This window comes from Sprattus sprattus (genome assembly GCF_963457725.1).
Source record: "Sprattus sprattus genome assembly, chromosome: 2".
NCBI classification, from domain to species: Eukaryota; Metazoa; Chordata; class Actinopteri; order Clupeiformes; family Clupeidae; genus Sprattus; species Sprattus sprattus.
The window spans coordinates 34,157,271-34,182,875 of record NC_137921.1 but is presented as its reverse complement, the minus strand read 5'-3'; the positions used below and the strand labels follow the sequence as shown (position 1 = coordinate 34,182,875).

Genomic DNA, 25,605 nt, shown 5'->3' with positions numbered 1-25,605 from the left:
ATATCTTCTAAATATCTACCTATATCATCTGTGATAGAGCATAAGTTTAGTTTCTTGTCATCTGCAACTCAGTAACAGCTGCTGTGTTTCACACGTACAGCTCAGAACTGAAAACAGAACATCAGCTTGACCACAACAGAGCCCAGTGCAACGTGCTGCACCTTTAAAACCTTCCAGGCAGTTGACCGTTTCTGTGAAGCTGTGACAGTATATTAGAAGTATTTGGCAAAGAAAAACAACATTCAGCCTCAACTTAAAGTACAAACACTGGGAGATAATTATCCTGTCACAAATACCAGAGCCATAGATATTACAATAGATATTCCACAGAAATATATTCCACTGCACTGTTGCTCTCCATGCATACAGCTGTGGAACGTATATACCCTTTCTGTTCAGTTAGTTCCTCATTGCATGGCATGACCGGAGGTGAAGTAACCAGGCATAGGAAGCTAACTGACTGCACAAGGTTAACACCTCCTCTGGATGTTCTTTGTTGGCTTTACATATTTGTAACGGTTTGAAACCACAGCAACACATCTTTTCAAATCAAATTACTGAAGCCTGACTACTCTTTTGAGAGAATCTTTTCACCAAATGCAGCACCTTCACACCTTTTAAGCTATTGTTGAAATGTTTAATATGGGAGTATGCGATTAAGTGTGTATAAAAATGTGTGTATGTCATGTTCTAAAAAAAAATGAAGGAAAACAACTTACCCTGTGTGTCCCCAAGAATGACTGGCTGAAACCAGAGAACTCAAAATCTTTTAAAACCCAACAGTGTTGCGTATGGATGCTCTCCTAGTCTGATATTCTCCGAGCACACTCACAGAAGGTGCTTCATAGTACTCCACTAGATGCAAACTGCAGAGAAGTGCACGTTTAGACACAACAGAGCAGTCAGCTTCCTCTTTTCACAGGCTTCTTTACTGGAGCAGCTGGATGACTGCAGGCCGTAAGCAGCGCGAGAGTACATGTCAATGTGAAAGTGAAATGCGAAACACTGTGCCGTTGGCCGTCTCGTCACGGGACCGGTGTGTGCACCACTTCCCTGTCACAGAAATCATTGACCTAATAACCGTCAGATTTGGGAAGTCTGTGTGATGGTGACCCTGACATAGGATCTCGCACAACTGAGTGTTGTCTGAAGATGACTGTGTTGTCCACCATCCCTTTTCTAAAGACGCAGTCTAACTACACTGTGATGCTGAAGATTAAAAAAAATGGGTTAAGCGGAACTTGACTAGGCGCACTGCGGTGGTAGAAGTCAGCCTAGCGTCACCTCTCAGGCCGTGTGGTGGTAGCCCAGCAGCATGTGAACTGATGGTCAGATAATCCCTCACCGTGAGGGCCTCACGCTATGATAACGCTCCTCTCGCTGTTACAATGTAACTTATAGACACAATCAAGGACACAAGACACTGTTTTGGTGAGAACGTGCAGCTACGATTACATTTATCTTGACGGATCTAAGTTTGTGGCGGTAAATGAAGAGAAGATGAGCGGCGTAAACCGCATGACATGAAATAACATCCGGTAACCTTAAGCACTCACACGAAACTGACTGCAGCAGCAGCACCATCAGATAGAACAGTGACTGCATTTCAGAAAAAGGGAAGATGCATTTAGTGAAGGCTGGTGCAAAAACACCTGCTCCGAAAACAGACCAAAACCTTACTATTTTATGCAACCTTTGGAAAACAAAATGCAAATGTTATGGCATTGAGATCATCTGCCTCTGCAAATATTCATACACCTCATTGGCACTGAATGTATCTAACACATATTTCTCACCTTAATTATTAGCAAATGCACAAATAATGAAACTTTTTTTTTGCTGGTCACTTAACTTAATTATCTTTAAGTGATAAGGTTGAGCTAAAATAGTAAAGCTGCCATTTACACAGATCCCTGTTGCAGTAGTACACCCACTACAGTAAAATGGCAGTACATTAGGAATCTGTTTCTCTGAAACACATGGTGGGGAAAAAACAACAGTGTGTCTTATTCAAGATACCACAGCACTTCCTCTATGGAAGGAAGATGGAAGTGGTCAGTTCTCTCTGGTCAGTCACGTACTGTAGATCTGCGCTGTATTTACAAGAAATCGTGTTATGGGAACCTACTAGGAAAAGACTGTTTATAAATGTTTTTTTTTTTTTCCTGTGTAAAAGGAGTACTGCAGAATAAAATGCTCAACTCAAATTCAATAATTTTATTCATAATTTTAATATAAACAGTTAATTGTTGAATAATTTACACACAGCAAGATTTATTTTCATACCATTCCAACATTGTCTGTACATGTCACTGCTTGGCTCTTCTTGAAAACATAGAAAAAATAAATTGTCAAGCATTATCTAATCATGGCACTTTTTGATTCCGTATGCGTGTTCTGTGTGAGATAATGACTCTAGATCTGTCTGTGTTTGTGTGTGTGTGTGTGTGTAAGAGAGAGTGAATGTGCATCTGTCTATAAAAACATACAGAGTGTGTGTGTGTTTGTCAACATATATGCACAGACGTGTATTTCATATCTGGAATAGAGTGGCACATTTGGATCCAGTGTGACAATGCATCTTTGTAGCCGTCAGCTGGTTACCCATGAACTCGTACACCACACCCGTGGCTGTATATAAATCCATGGTAACAAACAATACGTATACAATGTATTGATCATACATCTGTATTACTTACACAATATGTGAGACAAAAACAGAGAGAGGTATTTTACCAAGACGACACACAGTATTTTCAGCGAAACTGTATGCGCACAGAGAGAAGAGCAGCAGCAATTTGAAGAACACAAAGTTGGGAAGGATAGCAATCCTATTTTTCTTTTTCTTTTCTCTTTAAAAAAAAATGCGTTTGACCTGAAGGGCTGTGAGTATGTGATGAATATGTGATGAGCAGGGCATGACTACGGGCTCTCTTCACTTCAGCTCTTCAACATAAAAAAAGAATTCTTCAACCACCTGCCATCCAACACACGTCAAGTTTTAAACATTGACTACACATTAAAAAACAAAACAAAGCAAAATAATACACACGGGACAGGTTCGGCAAAAAGGCATTTCATAATATCTGACCAAGTTGTTGGTGTGGGGAAAATGAAACACTTGGGCGAGATCAGTTTTAGTGGTGTGTTTGACCGGTGACAAAACACACACCCACAATATTGGTGTCCTGCAAGTCACACACATGGTGATCCAAATGTCCTTCATGCTGTGTGCTTCAGCCATCACAGAGGGTGATCAGCTTCAGATCCTCATAGTTTGGGGACATTTATATAGATATAGATAGAAAGGTGGTGTGTTACCCCGTAGCTTATTACTCTCGTGTAGTCATTTCCAGAAGGAATGTGCAGTGGTCTTTCTTTTCCAGTTTTGTTCAGTCTTGGAAAAAAAAAACTAAACAAAGGGGACACATCACTTTGGTCTAAGGTCAAATAGAATTTCATTCTGCACCCCAGTGGGTCACTCAAGTGATATGAGATACTGATAGTGTTGATGGGGACATGGATAGACAGCTATGGGAGGAAAACGCATGTTCTGACATTAACAAACCTAAAAGGAGGAGGTTGCAAGCCCTGTCATCATTATCATCATCATCATTATCATTATCACCACCATCATCATTGAACTGTGCTGCATCTCACCAGAAAGTGAACTGAACCCTTGATCAGATAGTGGGCTAGTGTCATGAGTGATAGCCATCAAACATTTCATTTTATTAAAAAAAGTTATATACACTGATAACAATGTTAATTCCATCATGTACAAGAATAGTAAAAGTTTACAGTCAGAAAAAAAGGTAATTGTATTTGCCCTCCCTATTTTGGCAAAAAAAAAAAAAATTGAAAATAACATCTCTAGACGTAATACTTTTTTCTTTAAAACAAATAAAATACATACAATACCTTGTTCTCAAACTGTGCTGCATTGCTAGCTTGCTCTGCTAAACCAATTTAGAGTTACATTTTTTTTCAGACTAAATAAAATTTGCCAAAATTAAGTGCTTTTGTTAGGGGGCGATTACTGTTGCAAAGTACAGTATGAGGTTGTTTCATTTGTAAAAAGACAGATTACAAGAATCACCTTGCTTTCATTAAACACCCGTTTAAGCCTTCTGCAGTGTGTGCATTGGGGACAAATGTACAATTACCAAAGTGCCATGCAATCGATGTTCAATTATAAACTGCCAAGTTGCCTGCTTGGGGGATCAAAGCACAAAGCAAGCCAGAGCCTAGCCAAGTAGAGACAAGTTTCCTGCTTAAAAAAAGGACATCATTCACAGACACCAATACAGTAATATGGAGCCAAGCAGAAAGATGTGATACTTTTTGTGTGTGTTTCGTGTTTGCATTTTATCTACAACTATCGTGTTATGAAATCTCTCAGCTTGTCTTTGAAACAAGAACTTTTGAAGATGCACAAAGTGGTGTGGTTAAAACTCCAGTCCATGAGCGACTTTGGAGACAATCAGTTTGAGTTAAGTGGGTTTGGTTGGGAGGACGCTTGAGAAATCTGCACAAGGCACTCTGGGGGGGGACTCTGGCTTTACTCTGCCTTTCCACTGTTGCACTTCTACTCTTGTCCACCAGAGGGGAGTAAACATTCAGACAGTGTTCATGAGAAACCAGGGGAGGTTTCTTTTTTTTTTTTTTTTACTTTCTCCCAAAACATTTGCAAAAGGGTTCAGCACTACCTTGATTTCCCCTGATAGGGGCAGGGATTGGCTTTTTTGCCAATCCTTTCCAAACAGGTACTTCAGTCAGAGTATTGTCTCATCCCTTCTAAACCTAAAGAATCAGACCTCCCTGAGCACTGCTGACCCTAAGCCAGGTTTTCACTTCAGAGTTTGACATTTTATGGCACGTGGGATTGTCCCAAAAGAGCTCTTTCTAAGATGATCCAATCAGAAAAAATGGAGGCATGTTGTTTGTCATGTCCACAAACATCCCATACTATGGCATTGTAGTAAGATGGTTCTTGATAATTCACAGTAGAAAAAGTACATTAACAAGAAGTCAAAATAAATGACAAAAAGGAAAAAAAAGAACACAAACATAAAACTAACAAGAAACACATTCGTAGCATAAACTAGAAGGCATTGGGTCCAAATTCAATTTCTCTTTCTCACCAAGTGAAGGATATGTATTCACCAGATCAGCCCTCTTACTGTCAAGCGCTGTAGGACAGAACTATGCCACAAATTCCCATCTCCCACAGCACAAGGCTTTATTTGGTACTAGAATATGATGTCTGTGTCCATGCACAACCTGCCATTTCCAATCACCATTAGAGGAGCCGGGAAAGTTTGGTTGGCCGAGAACCTTTATGGTGATCAGTATTCACTAAAATTGGAAGCTTAGTCGACACAGCGTTGACCACACACATACATCTCCCCCTCTGGTGATCTAACCACAGCGTTACATTACATGCTGCACACACAGAACTATTTGAGCGAATTTCATAAATAAACGGTCCCGGTTAGGCGATTTGGAGTCTACAGCTTGGTGTAGTTGCAAGAAGTGCCAGCTAATTGGGATGAACAGGTCCAAAATGCAACACTCTGGACTGCCGTTAAAAATAAGTGCTGATGTACAGTATTATAGCATTCCATGGCACAGTTAGACTAATAAGAATATCCTGACAATAAAACGCTTTTTATATTGTGCTTTTGAATACTTTTTGATGCGCAGGACTGGATAGTCATTAAATCAGTAAATGTTGCCTTATGGAAAACTCCACCACCAAACTTTGGAATACATACTAATACAAAAATAATCAAAAGAGGGAGAGCCAATTTAAGATTAGATTGCAGATCTCTTCAAGAAACACATCATCATCTTTGAATTTGCCTCTTTCTCATATCATCAGTGATAAGCCCTCTTTAGGATGATTAGTACAGGTGAACAGTCACAAGTCTGAGATCTGTCAAAAAAAGCCCACGTTAGAACACTGTAAGATGGGGAGGAAGAGGAAGAGAGAGAGAGAGCGAGACAGAGAAAGAAAGAAGCAAGGCTTGACTAAATTTCATACATACTGAGGTAGACTGCGTCCAATCAAGACAAACAAACAATCAAACAAAGAATTTACCACAACACCAAACTCAATCTCCCTCCTTCTGTAGCTGAAACTCTCTTTTCAAACAATGGAAAACAACTAAACAAGAGAGAAAACACAATTTACCTGACACTGAATCATTCTTAAAACTTAAAATAAAATATCATCTACCTTTTGAAAGATATGCTAATCTTCTGAAATTTGCACGTACGCTTAAATTGACAACCATGACAAACTAAACTTACAGATGCAACTGCCATGGTAGTGTGTGAAATTGTGTGGGTGTAATTGTTTAGCTTTTTTTCCTTTAACTTAAAACATCTTATTTATTATTTACTATTTACAAACCTGGAAAATAGCTAATGAAAAAAAAAATGACGTGAATGATGACGATACTCTTAAAGCACTGTAGTCCGGTAATAACATTTACATCTTGAAAAGAAGAAAGTGAGTGTGCTGGTTTAACAGCAGCAAGTCCTGCTCAGTCACCTCACCCCACTATGGCTCCAGAAGCAGAAGCAGGCTGGACAGCGCCAACCCCGCGCTACGCCAATACATAAATATATACACTCACAAACACATATGTACACCAAGCTGAGTGTACACAGATGTGGATAAATATGAACCAAGATAAGCTTGGATATCCACCCCCCGCCCGTCTTGTCGCCACTACCTTGGGCTCTAGCAGAAGGCACAACTTGGAGGCCGAGGCAGGTTCTGTCGGGAGAAAAAACCCACCAGAAGGGCAAATTGTCAAATGTTTGATATACAAGCGAATCACCTAAAGACTACAGACTGTAGTGGCTACTGCTATTCCGATCCATCCATATGGGAGACGTTTATTTCTCGCTGACTCTTAAGCCTTGGCGGCCCATGCTGGACGTAAGCAACTGTGGTCCGGGAAGACATGACCAGCACTGAGGATCAGTGTGTCTCAGCTCCAGACCTCCCCACATAGATGCTGCTCGAGGCGTGACCCCTGGCCGCCTGATGATTGAGTGTGTTTAGCTCCAGTTGGAACAATCGGCCAGATTAAAAGCAGGAACGTTTTCATGGCTACTGCACAGCTAAAACAATAAACCACAATGAGGAGCTGGGACGCCTGTGAACTTTGGGGAATGAGCTGGACCACGGAAGGCATCACAGAATGCCTCTTTCATTGAATCCATCTTCAGAGCCCGATCTCAGGAATTACCATGTGACATGAGCAATGACACTGTCTGAACTCTCTATAAAAATACAAAAACACAGACGAGAACTCATTAATCTGGCATCTTCCAACACGTTACGTGACGTGACCTCATATATCAGATCGATGTCAGAGTGGAGCTCAATCAACCCCCTGAAGCGGAGGACCCTCAGAATCTAGAACCTACTAGAACCGAGACTTGAGAGTATTTGGTATTCACCCCATATTTTCTCAAGAGGAAAAAAGAGGCAGTGACATTGGGCAAAACACTACAACCCAGGAATGTCTGACCTCAAGGAGAGCAAGCTTAGATACTACGAGGAACTACATACCATGGCTTCCAGCCCAGTGTCACTGCAACACCCTAACACCTCCCACACACCTATGCAATCAAGCTACCATGAAGAGCCCACTAATCAATGTAGAGCTAGACAGGACATCTAGAGCTTTCGCAACCACACAGACCTCCATACCAAGAGCATAGAAGATTCTAGAAGCAGGTGGTCTCTTTGCTGCAGAGAGAAGTATTAGGGTCATCTCGTTCTCATCTAGTGGGTGGATATGAAACGGTTCTCACTACAGACAAATGCTCACAATCAAAAAAAACTCCAAGGAGGCAGCCCAAGAACCCAAACCTCCGGTGATGCTGTTTGGACTTACAGGGTTAGGGGGGTCATCAATGATACGATGGTAAGCAGATGTGTGCATACTTCACATTAACAGAAAAAAGTCTAGACAAAGCTCTCAAATCATCCTGTCAAAAACAAGCTCTCAAAGCAAATAATTTCTCCTCCACTGGTGATCACACCCAACAGCTCCTCAACCTCAGATGGTTTTCATAATCTAGGAATTACACAATACATAACATGGACAAACACTGACTAAAACAAAAAAAACATTTCTGACATCAAATGTACTTCAAAAGATAATGGGTGATTCTCTGGCAATATGGACCTCAATACCATCGGCAGACCAGGTACAGCAACACGCCAAATTGTTACTTTAGAGTTTGCTGCATGGGGCCTTGGAAAGGACTATCCTTTCGAATCCGAATGCCTTGATTCTCCTGTGCATCTCTAATAGCCAAAATAACCCTAGTGGGCAGCTTAGAGCACTGAAGGTGATTAGTATGACTTTTTGCAGGGGGTTAGAGTTAAATAATCAACAGATGATTGAAAATAAATCTTAACAGCAAAGCTTCGGATGAAAGCATTACAAAAAAATAACAATTTAGAAAAGGAAAATCAACAATATGTATCTAGATATATAAAACACTGATGTGTCAATATCTTATATATCACATATATTAAATGTTTACACTTTACCCACTATATGATATATCAAAGCAGCAGCTATTGGTCAGTTTGATGGACTATTTTGTCAAATTCTTAACTGTTTAAATATCCTTCAGCCATAATGCAAGGACACAAAAACAAAACTGAAAGTAGAAACAAAAGTTAAGCAAATAAATTAATATTTTTTTTCACCAACAAACACCGCATAAATTCTGCGTGAGGTTTGGAATTCCGCAGGACAGAAGCTTCCTCTACGAATAGGATGTTTGTTCTAAGAGTCTATACCATCCCACATATTCCAAACTCTTCAATCAATTGTTCAAAGGAAATGAATACAAGCACTGATAGACACTTCTCTTTGCTTATAGGCCACATATTAAAAAAGGCCACCATATGAAAAAGATTCCAATAAAGAAAGTGATCGAGAAAATGCTCTGAGGAGAGATGGGAAAGTCTGAGGAGGTGAAACAAGAGGCAGTCATCTGGTTTGTGTAGTGTCTGTGTTCACAGTTCGCTTTGTTTTGTCTGTCCTTGTTTTTTTCCCCACTGACCAGTCTTGGAAACTTGGCAAACGAGTGAAACAAAAACAATCAAAAGCTGAAAGAGGAAAGTTGTAGGTGATCCGCATGAATGGTTCATAGTTAAAGGTTTTGCATCCTTGCCATCATGCATGTGGTAGCGTTGAATGAAGAAAAAGCAAAAAACTAAAAAAGTCCTGAGATCTGTGTATTTGTTTTGAAGGGCATCTGCATAAAATATCATAAATCATAAAAAAAAAAAATATTATTAGAAAAACACGGGACAGGTGAGAAGACGGAAAAAGAAGAAAAAGGGAGAGAAGAGAAAGAGAGAGAGAGAGCGCGAACTGGACAAAATAGTCAATCAGAAAATGTTAGGATGGGCTGGATCTGGGTAACGAGAGGATTCGTCCGTTTTTCTTGCCCCCGTTCATGTGCGTGTAGGGAACGTGCTCGTCGTAGCTGCCCCGTAGGCCCACCCCGGGCCCGTTGTCTCTGCTCAGGACGTCCTCACGCTGCGAGTAGGAACATGGGTCCAGTGGGATGCTCTCCATGTTCTCCAAGTCCATGTCGAACTCCTCGGTCTCCGGCTGCTTGTTGTCTTCGCTGTAGAAGAAGGAGACATCCTTGTAGGAGGGGTGCAGTTCTTCCTTGATCATCTCGATAATTTCTTGGAAGGCGGGCCGCATCTGCGGGTTGTACTGCCAGCACATCTGCATCATGCTATGTCTACAAGATGGGGAGAAGAGACAGGGACGGGAATGGCATTAACCACACTGTGATAACCACATAGGGGCAAGTGGGGGTAGGGGTGAGTGCTTAACTTGAAGAAGCAGTCTAAGAGCAAGGGGCAAACCTTACAGTGACCTTCAGCTTATGGTAAAATTAAATAGTTGCAGAAAGTCTTCAGAAGACTTACATTCTCTCTGGGCAGTTGTCTGGTCGGTCCAGGTATCCCCCCTCCATGACGAACTTCAGCACCTGCTCATTGGAGAGCCCTTGGTAGGGCTGCTCAGCTAACGTGCTAACCTCCCATAACACCACCCCAAAAGACCTGCAAAACATCACAAATACACAGCACTGAAAACTGGCTACCTGGCAAATACTTCACAAAACTAGCAATGTTTTTTACTGTGCAAAAGCAAACTAAGCAGAAGTCCTTTAACAGGGTAGGAAGAATGAGAGCTCGTTCAGTCCAGTAGGGGATAAGCAGCTGTGGCCAGCGTGGCTGTGATGGACCCACCAGCAGTCTGATCGAGCAGTGAAGACACCGTCCTTCAGGGACTCCGGGGCCATCCACCTGACTGGCAGCAGACCCTTGCCACCTTTCCGGTAATAATCAGTCTCATAGATGTCTCTCGTCATGCCAAAGTCTAAAAAGAAAAACACACATCAATATTTCAGTTATTATAAACATAGTCTTCATGAAAATGATGTTTTCACTATGTATCTTTGTAAGTTCACAGTCCATTTTTGAAACATACCTCCAATTTTCACTGTGTAGTCCTCAGCCACCATGCAGTTCCTGGCTGCCAGGTCTCTGTGAACAAACTTCTTGGCGTTGAGGTAGGCCATACCGTCAGCAATCTCAGCCGCCATCTGAATCACCTCCTTCAGGGTAGGTGGGGGGCGGCCTGGATTGTTCTATGGGACCACGAGACAAAGAAGCATTTGATTAGACAACACTGCTACATGAGAGACCAGACATATTGGAGCAAGAGGGGAAGATCTGGGAGGCAAAGAAGAGGGGAGAGGGGAGAGGAGAAGGTCTGGGAGGCAGGGGAGAGGGGAATGTCTGGGAGGCCGGGGAGAGGGGAGAGGAGAAGGTCTGGGGGGCAGGGGTGAGAGGAGAGGAGAAGGTCTGGGAGGCAGGGGAGAGAAGAAGGTCTGGGAGGCAGGGGAGAGGGGAGAGGAGAAGGTCTGGGAGGCAGGGGAGAGGGGAGAGGAGAAGGTCTGGAAGGCAGGGGAGAGGAGAAGGTCTGGGAGGCAGGGGAGAGGGGAGAGGGGAGAGGAGAAGGTCTGGGAGGCAGGGGAGAGGGGAGAGGGGAGAGGAGAAGGTCTGGGAGGCAGGGGAGAGGGGAGAGGGGAAGGTCTGGGAGGCAGGGGAGAGGAGAAGGTCTGGGAGGCAGGGGAGAGGGGAGAGGGGAGAGGGGAGAGGAGAAGGTCTGGGAGGCAGGGGAGAGGGGAGAGGGGAAGGTCTGGGAGGCAGGGGAGAGGAGAAGGTCTGGGAGGCAGGGGAGAGGGGAGAGGAGAAGGTCTGGGAGGCAGGGGAGAGGGGAGAGGGGAAGGTCTGGGAGGCAGGGGAGAGCGGAGAGGCAGGCGGTGACATTAACCTCCGCATCTGGTCTCAGGGAGCGCAGGTAGCTCTTCAGGTCGCCATGAGTCATCAGCTCCATGACAACCAGCGTTGGCTGACCCTTGGATACCACCCCCAGCAGGCGAACCTGTGTGAGAAGAGATCCATGGGTTATCAACAGGTAAAAAAAACACAATCCTCTCTTTTGCCTTCACACACACGCAGGCAGACAGGCAGGTTCTTAGAAGACAGTGACAGCTTCTCCCAAAGCCTAAAAATTATGCAAAATTGGTATTTGTTATTGAGCTCTTGCAGCAAGGCTTCCGAGGCAAATGGGAGAGGCTCTTACCACATGGTGGCAGCTGAAGGCCTTCATCACTGAGGCCTCATTGAGGAACTCGATCCTCTCGCGCAGGCTGGCCGACTCGTTGACCGTCTTCACGGCCACACGGGTGTCTGGCTCTCCCTTGACAATGTCCTTGGCGAGGCCTTCATAGACCATGCCGAAGGAACCCTGCCCCAGCTCCCGCATTACCAGGATCTTCTCCCGCGGAACCTCCCAGTCATCCGGAACGTAGACTGTAGGTAGGTATGTAGAAGCACACAATTACAAACCCACAACATATGTACACACAATATGATGAAACATAAACTTAAGTAAAAACGCATACATAGTACTGTACATACACACACACATGCATCAAAATGGCACAAAAGTGCTCAGTTTCATGTTTTCCATACTTCATCCAGTGGTTCATAATAAAGAGCCATTCTGGAATGAGATCGTTCAGTGTGTGTGTGTGTGTGTGTGTGTGTGTGTGTGTGTGTGAGAGAGAGAGAGAGAGTGGGTGGGTGTTCTTCTCACCATCGTTGGCGCTGATGTACTCTGGGTTGGAGGAGGCGATGAGTGGGCCGGTTGGGCCTTCAATTTGCCTGGAACACACAGTCATACACAGAGGTCAGTCCCAACATCGAGTACTACCTGAGGGGCACAATATGTATGCAACGCCATGTGTGGAAACGTACTTCTTCTTGAAGACGAAAAACGCCATCCCTCCGATAAGCAGCAAAGCAATGAAGCAGAGAACAGGAGCGATGATGGCCTTCATGCTCAACTCTCCTACAGGAAACAAGGCAACTGTGAGAGACCACTTCTACACACATATGCAAACAACACGTGGAACACAGGTTTTTATAACACAACAATATACAATAGCTGTGAGAGCTTATTAAAGCAGCACTACAGAGTTTTTGGCGTGGAGCTCCCCCTAGCGGCAAAACCTGTTGAAATTTGCTTTCCTCGTTTATGACAAACTAGCGAATAAACAGTTTTGCTATCACAGTCAAGAAAAGACGTCTAGCTCTGAATCGAACTTGTATCCAAATGTGTCTTTCAGCTCTCACCAACGAGTCAAAGCTGTTCCGATAGTGACTAGTCACTACCCGATCCTAGTTGCGCATGCTCAGACACAAAGGACCGGGCGGCTCTAGAAATCTTACAGAACGCAGTAATTTCCCCACAGACCCCTGATGGCAATGGCGGAGAGGCCATTCTCCATATTAAAAGTAATTGTAGAGGCACATTTTTTTACAAGCTGTTATTTTAAGGTAGAATTGTTACATAATGTTACTTTAATGCTCACTGAGATTGTCAGGACTCTTGCCTGGACCAGGATACTTTGTCTTTTGGCCGCCCTGCTGGACGCTTCGGGTTTTGTCTGTTATATCTTGTTTTAGTGCCATGTACTCCTGTTGTGCTTCTGACCCTGCCCTCACCCATCACGTGTCACTTCCTGCCTGACCTGCATTTTCTAACCATTTTCTATTCTCATCTGATTGTTTACCAGCCTGTTTAAGGTCTGTATTGATTTCACCTGTTCCTCATTGTTTTTGATCTGTCTTCCCTGTTTAGTTTCCCTCTGTATCTAGGTCCTGTGTTTGTACCTGTTCTTTGCCAGTTGTTCTTGTTTGCCATTGATCATTTTCCTCAAGTCTGCTTTTGCCCTGCCAGTATTTCTTTGTATTCCTCTTTGCTACAGGTACATAGAGTAAGCTCATAAAATGCGTAATAATGTAAAGGATCCGGAAAAAGTTGATTCAGAGGATGGCTGGTATGGATGTGAGTAATTCAATAACTGATCTCAATTCCCACTGTGAGCAGCAGCGGACAAGAGAAGCACAGAGTCTGACCACATGAATCTTTAATTGAAGGTTGCATAATGCCTAATGCATTAGGCTTTGTCCAAGGGGGAGTGCATTTAAGGGACGACCTTTGTTTGGCACTTCTCCCGACTTCCTCACAACTTACTGTCTGGCACGAAGAAGTAGGTGTAGTCTGTCCAGGAGCCATTGCCGGCCAGGGAGGTGGCGCGGATGCGCACGCTGTAGTTTCCTGGGTGGCCCACACGCAGCTTACAACCTTTCAACTTGTCATAGCTGGGCCGTGACACACAGTGGTGCAGCTCCTGATAAGAAGGAAAGGAGGAAAAAAGAATAAAAGGCGATATAAATAAATATAGACAGGAAGAGGGACAGACGACAGAAGCAATCAAACAAACAAAAGGACATTTAATTTACGGCCTTATATGAACCCAAATTGCTTCCTGCCATCTGATGTCCGAGTGGACAGGCATAATATGTTATTTTCTGTGCTGCCACATTCCCGGCCATTCGTGTAGTTTCCATGGCAACGGAGACACTAGCGGCTCCCTGGGAGTTAGCCCGGATGTTGTTTTTCGTTTTTTTCCCCCGTCTCGTCTTGTAACAAACGCATTCAAAGCCCACCCAAATAACAGGCTGATGTGCATTTCCATAAAACACTCACTGCAGACTCGTACGCAAGCATATTTATGTGACACAGTAAATTAATGAAAAAGTTAAGTCAACATGACCGATAACCATCACCATAGTGCCACCATCGGGTGAGGTACATACATCGTTGTCAGAGATCCTCTTGTAGTTGACTTCGTAGAGGATGATGACACCATTGGGTGCTTTAGGCTCATCCCATCGGATGTACACAGACTCAGGTTCCTCTGGGACGATCTCAGGGGTCACCGGACCAGTAATGTCATCAGCTTTCGCTATATATGAGTAAATGCAAAAAATATACACGTACCAGGTAAGATACATGACAAATTGGATGCAAGAACAAATCGATGTAAACCAAGTCAGACTGGCCAGGAAACCAGGTTTACAGAAGAAGACTATTACTAAACTACTATCAGAGTTTCAGGCTGGGCCTAAAGTAGAGCTATCGGATGTACACAGACTCAGGTTCCTCTTGGACAATCTCAGGGGTCACCGGACCAGTAATGTCATCAGCTTTCGCTATATATGAGTAAATGCAAAAATATACACGTAACAGGTAAGATATATGACAAATTGGATGCAAGAACAAATCGATGTAAACCAAGTCAGAGTGGCCAGGAAACCAGGTTTACAGAAGAAGACTATTACTAAACTATTATCAGAGTTTCAGGCTGGGCCTAAAGTAGAGCTCCACTCCCTTCACTGCTAGCTTATGCCTCTGAGATCACTGTTTGTAGTTCATGGCAGGGTAGCTACTGTATGGATCATATCAGGATAGAGTACGCTACGACGTAGCTACTGTACGGATCATATCAGGATAGAGTACGCTATGCCGTACTTTGGGAAAGATCATATCAGGATAGAGTATGCTACGGGGTACTTTGGGAAAGATCATATCAGGATAGAGTATGCTACGGGGTACTTTGGGAAAGATCATATCAGGATAGAGTATGCTACGGGGTACTTTGGGAAAGATCATATCAGGATAGAATACGCTACGCCATATTTTGGGAAAGATTATATCAGGATAAAGTATGCTACGCCGTACTTTGGGAAAGATCATATCAGGATAGAGTAAGCTGCGAGGTAGCTACTGTATGAATCATATCAGGATAGAGTACGCTACGACGTAGAAAGAGTACGCTACGCCGTACTTTGGGAGAGCGGGTAGAAGCGGGACTCACGTTCTGGCATGGTGCGGGCGTTGACAAAGGTGGCCATGCTGCAGCGCTTGCGGTCGGTGGGGTGGTTGCAGGCGTGGATCTCGATCTGGTAGCTGGTGAAGTGCTGCAGGTCAGAGATGACGGCCGCCTCCTTGGCCGAGACAGTGAGCACCAGGCGCTGACCCGGCTCCTTGTCCTCCGGGTCGCCCGCGCTCGACTCGTTCCTGGGCGGGAGCAGGCTGGTGGGTGTGGTGGGGAAGCTGGGGAAGCTGGGGAATGTGGCGTTGGCCACGCCCACAGAACGGCGGCGTCTGGACGGCCTGGGGGGGGGGGGGGGGAGAGAGAGAGAGAGAGAGAGAGAGACGTAATACCCAGCGTGGTGAACAAATATTGATGACACCAGAGTAGAATAGGCATCCATTACGTGAAAAAACAAAAAAGGAATCAACTAGATGAATGAACTTCCAGAAATCACACTAAACCCTTTAATTACATTTTGTTTATTCATTTTTCAAAAAGTTAGTCACCTGGCAGGGTAGGTCCAAGAAAATAAACAGCATCACATGACTGCACTGAAGCCCTATAGACACAAAGACCTTTCCTTCATAGGTGCATCATTGATACTGACAAAATACCCAAACCGAGTACCAGCCTTCACCAGCAGGTGGTGCTCTCATGACACGTGTGTAAGAGACCATACACACTCACTCCTCAAGAATGAGTATATACAAACTCCTCAAGAATGAGAACATACACACTCCTCAAGCACGAGTACATACACACTCACTCCTCAAGAATGAGTACATACACACTCCTCAAGAATGAGAACATACACTATCTGCAGACTGTGCAGTGAAAGACTGACAGCGGGGCTCTGAAGCAGGTCTGTACCCCCAGTGAACAGCTCAAAGATGGCAGAGGCAGGAGCCAAGAGAAGAGCGCCACCAAGCAACAGGGTGTGTGCTGTGGACAGCAGACCCATTTGAAGTTTATTTTCCTGATTTCTAGTGTCGCTTGGGTGCTCAGACTTTCCTTCACTTCACTTTCCTTCACTTCACACAGCAATAGTGAAACGGAAAGTGGGCAGGCACGCCGCTGCGGTTGGCACAGGTGCCCGGAGGTGTGGAATGTGGAATGCTTTATAGCGGCGGGGTCCTGAGGTTCACCCAACATCGCTCTGCACTTCCAGCCACCTGGACGGTGAGGCTGTGGCATGCGGCCCCAGAGGGTGAGGGGCGGGGGGGGGGGGGGGGGGGCGGAGGTCGGACCCTGTGAGGTGACCTTCTGAAATGAGCCTCACCCACTGGCTCCCAGCGTCCCCTGATGAACCTGTTCCTCTCTAGTAGGGAGCGAGCGTGCGGGCAGACGGACGACCTTGCTTTGGTATTGAGTGGGGAGATTAGGCGGCACTGTCGCCCCCTAGCGGGAGTCTAGGGGATGGCGGTCTGCATGACTGCCTCTCAGACTGGCACAGATGATAATGTGTACGCTGAGTGCTCCCACGGGAGGGATGGAGAGGATGGAGGATGGGAAGATGAGGGGAACGGAGGACTAAGGTGGAGAGGGGAAAGAGGGACAAATCAGAGGTAGCGGAAGGACAGCAGAGGCCGCCTCTATCCCCACCCTGCTGTGCTGCAGTAGCTCTCATCACATCACTCACACCCCCATATAGCACACACATACATGCCTGTACACTCAAGCTGACATCCACATGCAGACACACACACACACACACACACACACACACACACACACACACACACACACACATTCTCTTTCTCATTCTCACACACACAAACACACACACACACACACGTGAGCCGTCAGGCCTCATTTGACACCCCAGATGTCGTCTGGTGCTGACAGAAAGCCATCATGTCCTAGCCTCTCCATGCCACCCATTCAGTTTGTGACTGCCTGACACACACATGCGCATGCACACACACACACACATAAACACAGACGATCTGGCTGGCCATGTGGCCGCTTGCTCAGTGTGCGAGACTGTCTGCCAAGAGCGGGACTCAGAGTAATCTCCCGTCTGAGCGCGGCGGTTAGCGTGATTAACCCGACGTAGCAGCCAGCCACTGCCAGGTGGGCTCACAGCGCCCACAGAGGAGGGAGCACACAACAACCTGCTGTCTGGATGAATGAGGGGAGGGGAGAGGAGGAGAGGAGAGGAGAGGAGAGGAGAGGAGAGGAGAGGAGAGGAGAGGAGAGGAGAGGGGAGGGGAGGGGAGAAGGAGAGGAGGGGAGGAAGGAGACGGGGGGGAAAGGAGAGAGGATGAGAGAAGAGAGGAGAAAGGGGAGAGAGAGGAGATAACAGGGGAGAAGAGAAGGAGGTGAGAAGAGAAGGGAGAAGAGGGGAGAGAGAGGAGAGGAAAAGAGAAGACGAGAGAAGGAAAAAACAAAGATGAAGGAGGGGGAGGAGACAGGAGAGGAGGTGGGAGGAGAGGAGAGAAGAGGAGAGAGGAAATGAGGGCAAAGGCGGGGAAATTACAGAGGAAACAACAACAGATGAGAAAGAGGAAGGAGAGGAGAGGGGACAAGTATTTGCAGTGTAATTTCAAGGCTCCTGCAGCCACGCCTCCCTGTGTTGTTTAGTCAGCACGGCCTCAGGCAGATGACTCCTCAAGAATGAGTACATACACACTCCTCAAGAATGAGAACATACACACTCCTCAAGAATGAGAAAACACACACTCCGTAAGCATGAGAACATACACACTCCTCAAGCACGAGAACATACACACTCACTCCTCAAGAATGAGTACATACACACTCCTCAAGAATGAGAAAACACACACTCCTCAAGAATGAGTACATACACACTCCTCAAGAATGAGAATATACACACTCCTCAAGAATGAGAACATACACACTCCTCAAGCACTAGAACATACACATTCACTCCTCAAGAATGAGTACATACACGCTCCTCAAGAATGAGAAAACACACACTCCTCAAGAATGAGTACATACACACTCCTCAAGAATGAGAATATACACACTCCTCAAGAATGAGAACATACACACTCCTCAAGCACTAGAACATACACATTCACTCCTCAAGAATGAGTACATACACGCTCCTCAAGAATGAGAAAACACACACTCCTCAAGAATGAGAACGTACACACTCCTCAAGAATGAGAACATACACACTCCTCAAGCACGAGAACATACATACACACTTACTCCTCAAGAATGAGAAAACAAACACTCCGTAAGCATGAGAACATACACACTCCTCAAACACAAGCACAAACACACTCCACAGTGCCCAGGGGGCTGTAAACATGTAAACATGCAAATCCCTCTTTCAGCCTGCACCCAGAAAGGCTGTCTGTCAACACTGAACACAAGGCCTTCCCTTGTTGAATGTTAGTATGGCATTTCAAAACACTAATCATTTTATTCAAAGGAGGCACAAAAAAATAAAGGCTGCATTAAAAAATGAGTTTGCATGAATTAAGCAACTGCAAAAGCTCATCCTCTTCCACATAAAAGCGCACGAGAGAGACAGAGACAGAGAGAGAGAGAGAGATACCGCCCCCTTTCTCTTACCCACTGTCTGCCGTGGGGCTCATCGGCGCAGGAGTCGCTCTGCAACAACAAAAACAGGGTGCCTCACTCAGAGCTCCTGGACGCAAGTGTGTCTGTGACCCACTCCTAATGGAGTCCTCTCGCAGTCTCCTGGACGCAAGTGTGTCTGTGACCCACTCCTAATGGAGAGTCCTCTCACAGTCTCCTGGACGCAAGTGTGTCTGTGACCCACTCCTAATGGAGAGTCCTCTCGCAGTCTCCTGGACGCAAGTGTGTCTGTGACCCACTCCTAATGGAGTCCTCTCGCAGTCTCCTGGACGCAAGTGTGTCTGTGACCCACCCCTAATGGAGAGTCCTCTCGCAGTCTCCTGGACGCAAGTGTGTCTGTGACCCACTCCTAATGGAGTCCTCTCGCAGTCTCCTGGACGCAAGTGTGTCTGTGACCCACTCCTAATGGTGTCTTCTCATGGGCAACTGTGTCTGCGACCCACTCCTAATGGAGTCCTATCGCAGTCTCGTGGGGAAAGGCAGAATAGGGGCTTCCCTTACGGGCATGACTGGCTTCAATGTGTAGTGTTGAGATCCGAGTGGATAGAGGTCAATGCTAACACACCGGGGGTATTGTCTGAAGAAGTTGAGCTAAAGATGTTTACAGCTCTTACACAAGATTAAGCAATGGAGCAGATGCAACCACCGGTACTTGCCAAGGGTTTATTTGTGTGTGTGTGTGTGTGTGTGTGTGTGTGTGTGTGGAGACCTGCGGGTGTGTCCACAGGTGTATTTTTGTTTTGGTAAGTGTGTGTGTGTGTGTGAGCCTAGTGTATTTGTGGGTGTTCCAAAGGCTGGGTTTAGAGCTTTACCACACCTTAAAGAGCAGAGACGCTTCAATAAGGACAAAAATTAAGTGAAAGTAATCTGAACTTTTCTCTGCTTTCCATCAGAAGTTCTACTTTCAGTGGAGGGGGGTTGTTCCTGTGGATCTGATACACTGAAGAGGGGGGGGAGGGTGTTCCTGTGGATCTGATACACTGGAGGGGGGGGGGGGGGGGGGTTCTGCAGGGAAGGTGAGGGCGAGACATCATCCTGTTATCTGTTGCATGTGGAGTTCATGTGGCCTATAAGAATGACTTCAGGTTCTTGATGCATACTTCAATTTACAGTATTTGAGATGCATCCTGAGACTTATCCAACAGACCTCGTCAACCACAGAGAAGTCAAAGAAAGTAATTAAATCTTAACTCTTACACACACAAGACATACACTTACTAACACACACACACACACACACACCTCAAACCTTAACCTCGATTAAAAGCTGTTAGAGATGCATCATGAGCAACCTTGCATCTCACACATAGCAGCTGACCTATCCAGCAGATATGCAAAAACACCACATGAGCCACTCGAGTTGGATCCCTTACCTGATCTCGAACACCACATTGTGGAGATAGTTCTCGAAGGTCTTGCGGTACTCGGACTCCTCTGCCTCCTTCTTGAGCTGGGTCTCGGTCTTGGGGCAGGCACAGCAGCGGCCCGTCTGTTCCTGCTCCTCCGTCTGGTTCCACTTCTGCTCCTCCTCGCTGTCCATCTGCGCAGGGGTGCGGGACGGCAGCTTCATGCCTGACAGAGAGAGAGAGAGAGAGGAGAGGGACGTTAGGAGACAAAAACAGACAGACGGACAGAGAAAGGCAGAACGAGGAGAAAGACAGAGGGAAAGAGAGAGAAGGGGGGAGTCAAGGGAGATCAGTTGAAAGGGAGTAAGAATGAAAAAAAGGTGGAAGTGAATGAGAGAGGGGGGACAGAGAGAGGGAATGAGTTCTTTTTTTGGGGGGTAAGTAGGGTTGAATCGATAAAAAAACAAAAATGGTTTCTGGTGTGTTGTGTGTGTATGTAGCAGTCCCTGTGAGCAAGCGCCAGTCACCTTTCAGACAGTAGTCCAGCCTGTAGAGCTCCTCATCCTCCTTCTGCTTCTGGCAGAACACCAGGTAGTGGGTGACGTTGCCATTGGGCTCCGTGGGGGGCTTCCACTTCAGGATGATCTGAGACGACGAGTTGGAAGAGGAGATGGGGTCCCGAGGCACCGACGGACCTGCAGGACGGAACAAACGACCAAACGAACAAACAAACAAACTTTGGTGCATTGGTAGTACTGAGGGAAGCAAGATGGCAGTGGCAACTCTTGGAGCTCATCTATAGTGACCACAGTGCAAAGGTCAACTGCTGAGGTCAGGAGGGTGTCCCCTAATCAAATAAATGGGGGTCCCAGCTCTAATTCCACCAACTGAAATGTCATCTCCAGATAACACTTAACGTCTTGTGCTTCTCTCAGTACGGGCCTCAAACCAGATGAATGGACATGTAATTGGCACACGTCAGCCTTGCGTAATGGATGCTTTTCTGGAGATCTCATATTGGCTTCACACCTGCAGCCCTGTCTGGAGGGCTGGGCCTAATGGCCTTCCTGATGCATACACCTGGGCTGCCTCTGCTGACGGCACAATGAAATTAAAAAACGCACGATGGCGAAGTCGTATGTCATTTCAGCCTCGCCGCTCCAGGCACTGCCCCTCCATCTCACTGACAAGCGTGATTCAGTGGTTTCTCACGGATTTACATGGATAACCTCTCAAAGCAGGGGGACATAGCTAAAAGGAGCAACATGACCAAGTCAAGCAGTGGTTCATTCTGAGGTAAAGTAAGAGCTATGTTAGAAGAACTTAAATCTGAACCTGCCTTATGACAAAATGACAAAATGGCCAACAGGCTACTATATCTATAATATCAAGCATCTAGCGTGCCAAGGCATGCTACATTCTGTGTGTGTGTGTCATGGGAAGCAATATGACAATGGCAGCTTTAAAAAGGTGTTTTGTTGTGAACTTAGCACAAGGGTCAACCTGATGGGTCCCAAGCACAGTCTCCTGTGTCTACTGAGAGAAGGGGAGGTGCTCTAGGGTGGATCTATTAGATAGGTCTACCAAACTTCTGCACTGGACTCCTGAGGAACTAAGGGCTTCTCATGAAACCTTATCATCTCACAACATCTGCTTCAATGTCTGGAGGACATTGTCAAACGCTCTTGTTTGATTTACTAACCTATGCTACCTATAAGCGGTACCAAAAAGTTCCCTGATGTCTGTGAAGACGTAATTGACACGTAATGTGTGATCGTTAAATCTCATTTCAAACTGGCTGCCTAGGGCATTATCTATACTTCCCATGACTTTGATGAAGTGGTTTTTCGAATTGCCAGTTGAGGACAAGCTCTAGCCAAAGAGGGACATGAAGACAGCAACCTGGCACTCTTATGCATTCACCCAGGTACTGTAAGAAATCAAATGTGTCAGCAAAACACAGGAGTTACACGTATGGAGTGGAGGGTTTTACGAGATCAGACTGGTACTAAACGGTCAGTAACTGAGTTTAACAGGGGGCCGTATGCCGATATGCCAGCACTTGCTTGTTCTCCTCAGGACTTACACTCATGAACTGAACAGCTAGAGTAGCCCTACATATAGTAAATAAACTATAGCAATAATAACAAAAACCTCTGGTACCCATACATCTATACTCAGGAACACAGGAATGTGCATCCAAACACACTCATTTGTACACACACATATGTGCATACGAAATAATACACATATGTACATAAACACACACACACACACACACACACACACACACACGTATATGTATGTCGATAGGAAACTCACGGGTGGCATCGGTGCGCACGTAAATGATGGGGCTCTTGGCTCCTCGCACCACGTGGTCGTCGGAGGCGGACAGCTGCGTCTTGACCATGATGGCGTACTGCGTCCAGGGCTTCAGTGGGTGGATGAGCTGGCCCGGGTCCCCAGTGGCCGAGGAGCGCTGTGGCGGCTCCACGTCGGCGATCGCCCAGTTGGAGCCGCACGCGTCCTGCCCGTCAAACTCCGTCACGTTCCTGTACGGCCTGCGTAGGGGGAGGGAGAGAACGAGAAACAGGGAGAGAGAGATTTCGGACATTTCTTTAGATTCAATGAATAAACATTGGGGGACACCAGGACACATTGTACAGAAGGACTCCTGTGATAGAAATATAAAAACACAGGCATTGCAATCCATCAGTCCAAAGAGTTACTTAGAAGACTTACGCCTCCTTGTATAGGACCATGAAACCCAGTAAGTCCCTGAAGTCAGTCGGCCAGAAGGCCTCCCACTTGATCATGATCTTGTCATGGTTAGCGCGGATCATGGTGAACTTGAGGACCTCGTTCTGACCTGTGGGGTAAGCAGAGAGAAACGTGTGATGCGATTCCTCTGTTGTTCTTGGCAGAGAGTGGGTTGCGGCGGCCGAGCCGAGGCGGTGAACGGACTCGCGTTCTACTTACACGAGGCCTGGTCGCCGTTGGTGCGGCTGGCGATGTGGTTCTTGCGCTCTTTGGTGCCCGTCACCTCCTCCATCTTGCGGATCTCGGCCATGCACAGCTTGGAGTTGTAGTGGAAGAACATCGGGCCACGCAGGATGGTCAGGTTGTGTTTGGACCAATCCCACAGCTGCCCCAGGTTCTGGTTGTCCAAGGCAAAGAAGGAGTAGTTCCTGGAGGCCAGAGCAGAAGAATTCATTACAAACAACACACTCACACACACACACACGCTCCAAACACACGGACCTAATGGAGGCGGTCTGGTGGCTATATCTCTTTAGAATGGCAGTTATTAGCATATATGAAAGGTGATTCTCAAAACGCCATAGAGGGACACTGTTTTGGGGATGTTCTCCTGCTTACCCAGCCTCTAGTGACTCGCCGCGGATCAGCCGGAGCTTTCGGAGGAAGGACAGCGAGATGAGGGCGTAGGCACGACGCACCGTCAGGAAGCCAATGATCTCCTCCAGCTGACCAAGACTGGCCTCCAGCTCAGCCGCAATGTTGGCTGAAGGGCAACAATGCACACACACACACACACACACACACACACACACACACACACACGAAAGGTCTGTGTCTGTGTCTGTGTCTGTGTCTGTGTCTGTGTCTGTGTCTGTGTCTGTGTCTGTGTCTGTGTCTGTGTCTGTGTCTGTGTCTGTGTCTGTGTCTGTGTCTGTGTCTGTGTCTGTGTCTGAAAGGGCCTTACTGCCACCGCGGATCTTGATGGTCAGGCTGCCGTTGAGAACGATGCAGCCGCGGAGCTCCTGAGCGGCCATGACCGAGTCCACGATCTTGTCTCCCACACACAGCTTGGGGCACAGTCCAGAGCAGGGCGTACAGGTCAGCCTGCAGAGGTCAAACAGGACAGGAGAATTGCAATGCATTACAGGAATGCAAACTGTAGCCAGGAAAATGACAATACATTACAGGAAAACACACACACACACACACACACACACACACACACACACACACACACACACACACACACACACACTACAGGAATGCACACAGAGATCAGGAATATCAAACCTGTCTCTGTACTACTGGGCCAAGCACAAGAGTTTAGCTTCATCTGGACCAAAAGTGACTGTCATTCTCTGTACGACACGCCCAAGAAGAGCGTTCATCTCAAGCTGCTCTCTATTCACACACAGGGACAAGTATGGCAGATCTCTTGTTGTTTTTTCGATCCCCTTTCATTCAAGTCCAAGCATTCACATGATTCATTCTTCCCCAAGACTAGTCTTTACGCTGGGAACTCATGCAGACTAGTCTACACACGCTGGGAACTAATGCAGACTAGTCTTTACGCTGGGAACTAATGCAGACTAGTCTACACGCTGGGAACTAATGCAGACTAGTCTACACGCTGGGAACTAATGCAGACTAGTCTATACGCTGGGAACTCATGCAGACTAGTCTACACGCTGGGAACAAATGCAGACTAGTCTATAAGCTGGGAACTAATGCAGACTAGTCTACACGCTGGGAACTAATGCAGACTAGTCTACACACTGGGAACTAATGCAGACTAGTCTATACGCTGGGAACTAATGCAGACTAGTCTACACGCTGGGAACTAATGCAGACTAGTCTATACGCTGGGAACTAATGCAAACTAGTCTACACGCTGGGAACTCATGCAGACTAGTCTATAAGCTGGGAACTAATGCAGACTAGTCTATAAGCTGGGAACTCATGCAAACTAGTCTATAAGCTGGGAACTCATGCAGACTTGTCTACACGCTGGAAACTAATGCAGACTAGTCTACACGCTGGGAACTCATGCAAACTAGTCTATAAGCTGGGAACTCATGCAGACTTGTCTACACGCTGGAAACTCATGCAGACTAGTCTACACGCTGGAAACTCATGCAGACTAGTCTATAAGCTAGGAACTCATTCAGACTAGTCTATAAACTGGGAACTCATGCAGACTAGTCTACACGCTGGGAGCTAATGCAGCTCTTTCAAAGGGCGGGATTAGAGAGTGCGATGAGAGGCTAGGTTTGTGAAGGGCAAGCGTTCAAAACATCTCTCTTTCTTAGAAAATACTTTTGTTCGACGTGATGAAACCAAAATGCCTGAAATACTTGTGCTGGTCTCTCTCATAGGATTGGAATGGCATCCAGAGTGTGAGTAGGCCAAGTCGGGCACGTCTTCAGAGATGGAATTTTACTGGAGGAGCCAGTAAAATTCTTGAAAAGGGCTTGAAATGCTGAACTACCATTCCACCGCAGGAAAACAAAAAGAACGAAAGCAAGAAAGAAGTGTCAACATCAGTTTGACACATTGCTCTGTA

At 46.1% G+C, this 25,605-nt stretch overlaps 1 protein-coding gene across 2 annotated transcripts in view; it reads right to left on the bottom strand.

Annotated features, from left to right (window-relative positions):
• Positions 1–2,283: 2,283 nt before the first annotated feature.
• insrb (insulin receptor b) overlaps positions 2,284–25,605 on the bottom strand; it is a 90,571-nt gene continuing 67,249 nt past the window's right edge. For both annotated transcript variants that reach the window (XM_080860527.1, XM_080860528.1), the window contains exons 4-21: positions 24,007–24,146; positions 23,661–23,805; positions 23,262–23,470; positions 23,025–23,151; positions 22,605–22,843; positions 20,810–20,977; positions 20,310–20,508; positions 15,364–15,662; positions 14,303–14,451; positions 13,677–13,833; positions 12,395–12,488; positions 12,234–12,301; positions 11,718–11,947; positions 11,406–11,516; positions 10,557–10,716; positions 10,316–10,445; positions 9,992–10,126; positions 2,284–9,801 (exon numbers count right to left, since the gene is read on the bottom strand). In XM_080860527.1, coding sequence (XP_080716653.1) covers positions 9,447–9,801; positions 9,992–10,126; positions 10,316–10,445; positions 10,557–10,716; positions 11,406–11,516; positions 11,718–11,947; positions 12,234–12,301; positions 12,395–12,488; positions 13,677–13,833; positions 14,303–14,451; positions 15,364–15,662; positions 20,310–20,508; positions 20,810–20,977; positions 22,605–22,843; positions 23,025–23,151; positions 23,262–23,470; positions 23,661–23,805; positions 24,007–24,146 — 3,115 coding nt within the window. In that variant the 3' untranslated portion in view covers positions 2,284–9,446. The remainder of the gene's footprint in view (positions 9,802–9,991; positions 10,127–10,315; positions 10,446–10,556; positions 10,717–11,405; positions 11,517–11,717; positions 11,948–12,233; positions 12,302–12,394; positions 12,489–13,676; positions 13,834–14,302; positions 14,452–15,363; positions 15,663–20,309; positions 20,509–20,809; positions 20,978–22,604; positions 22,844–23,024; positions 23,152–23,261; positions 23,471–23,660; positions 23,806–24,006; positions 24,147–25,605) is intronic.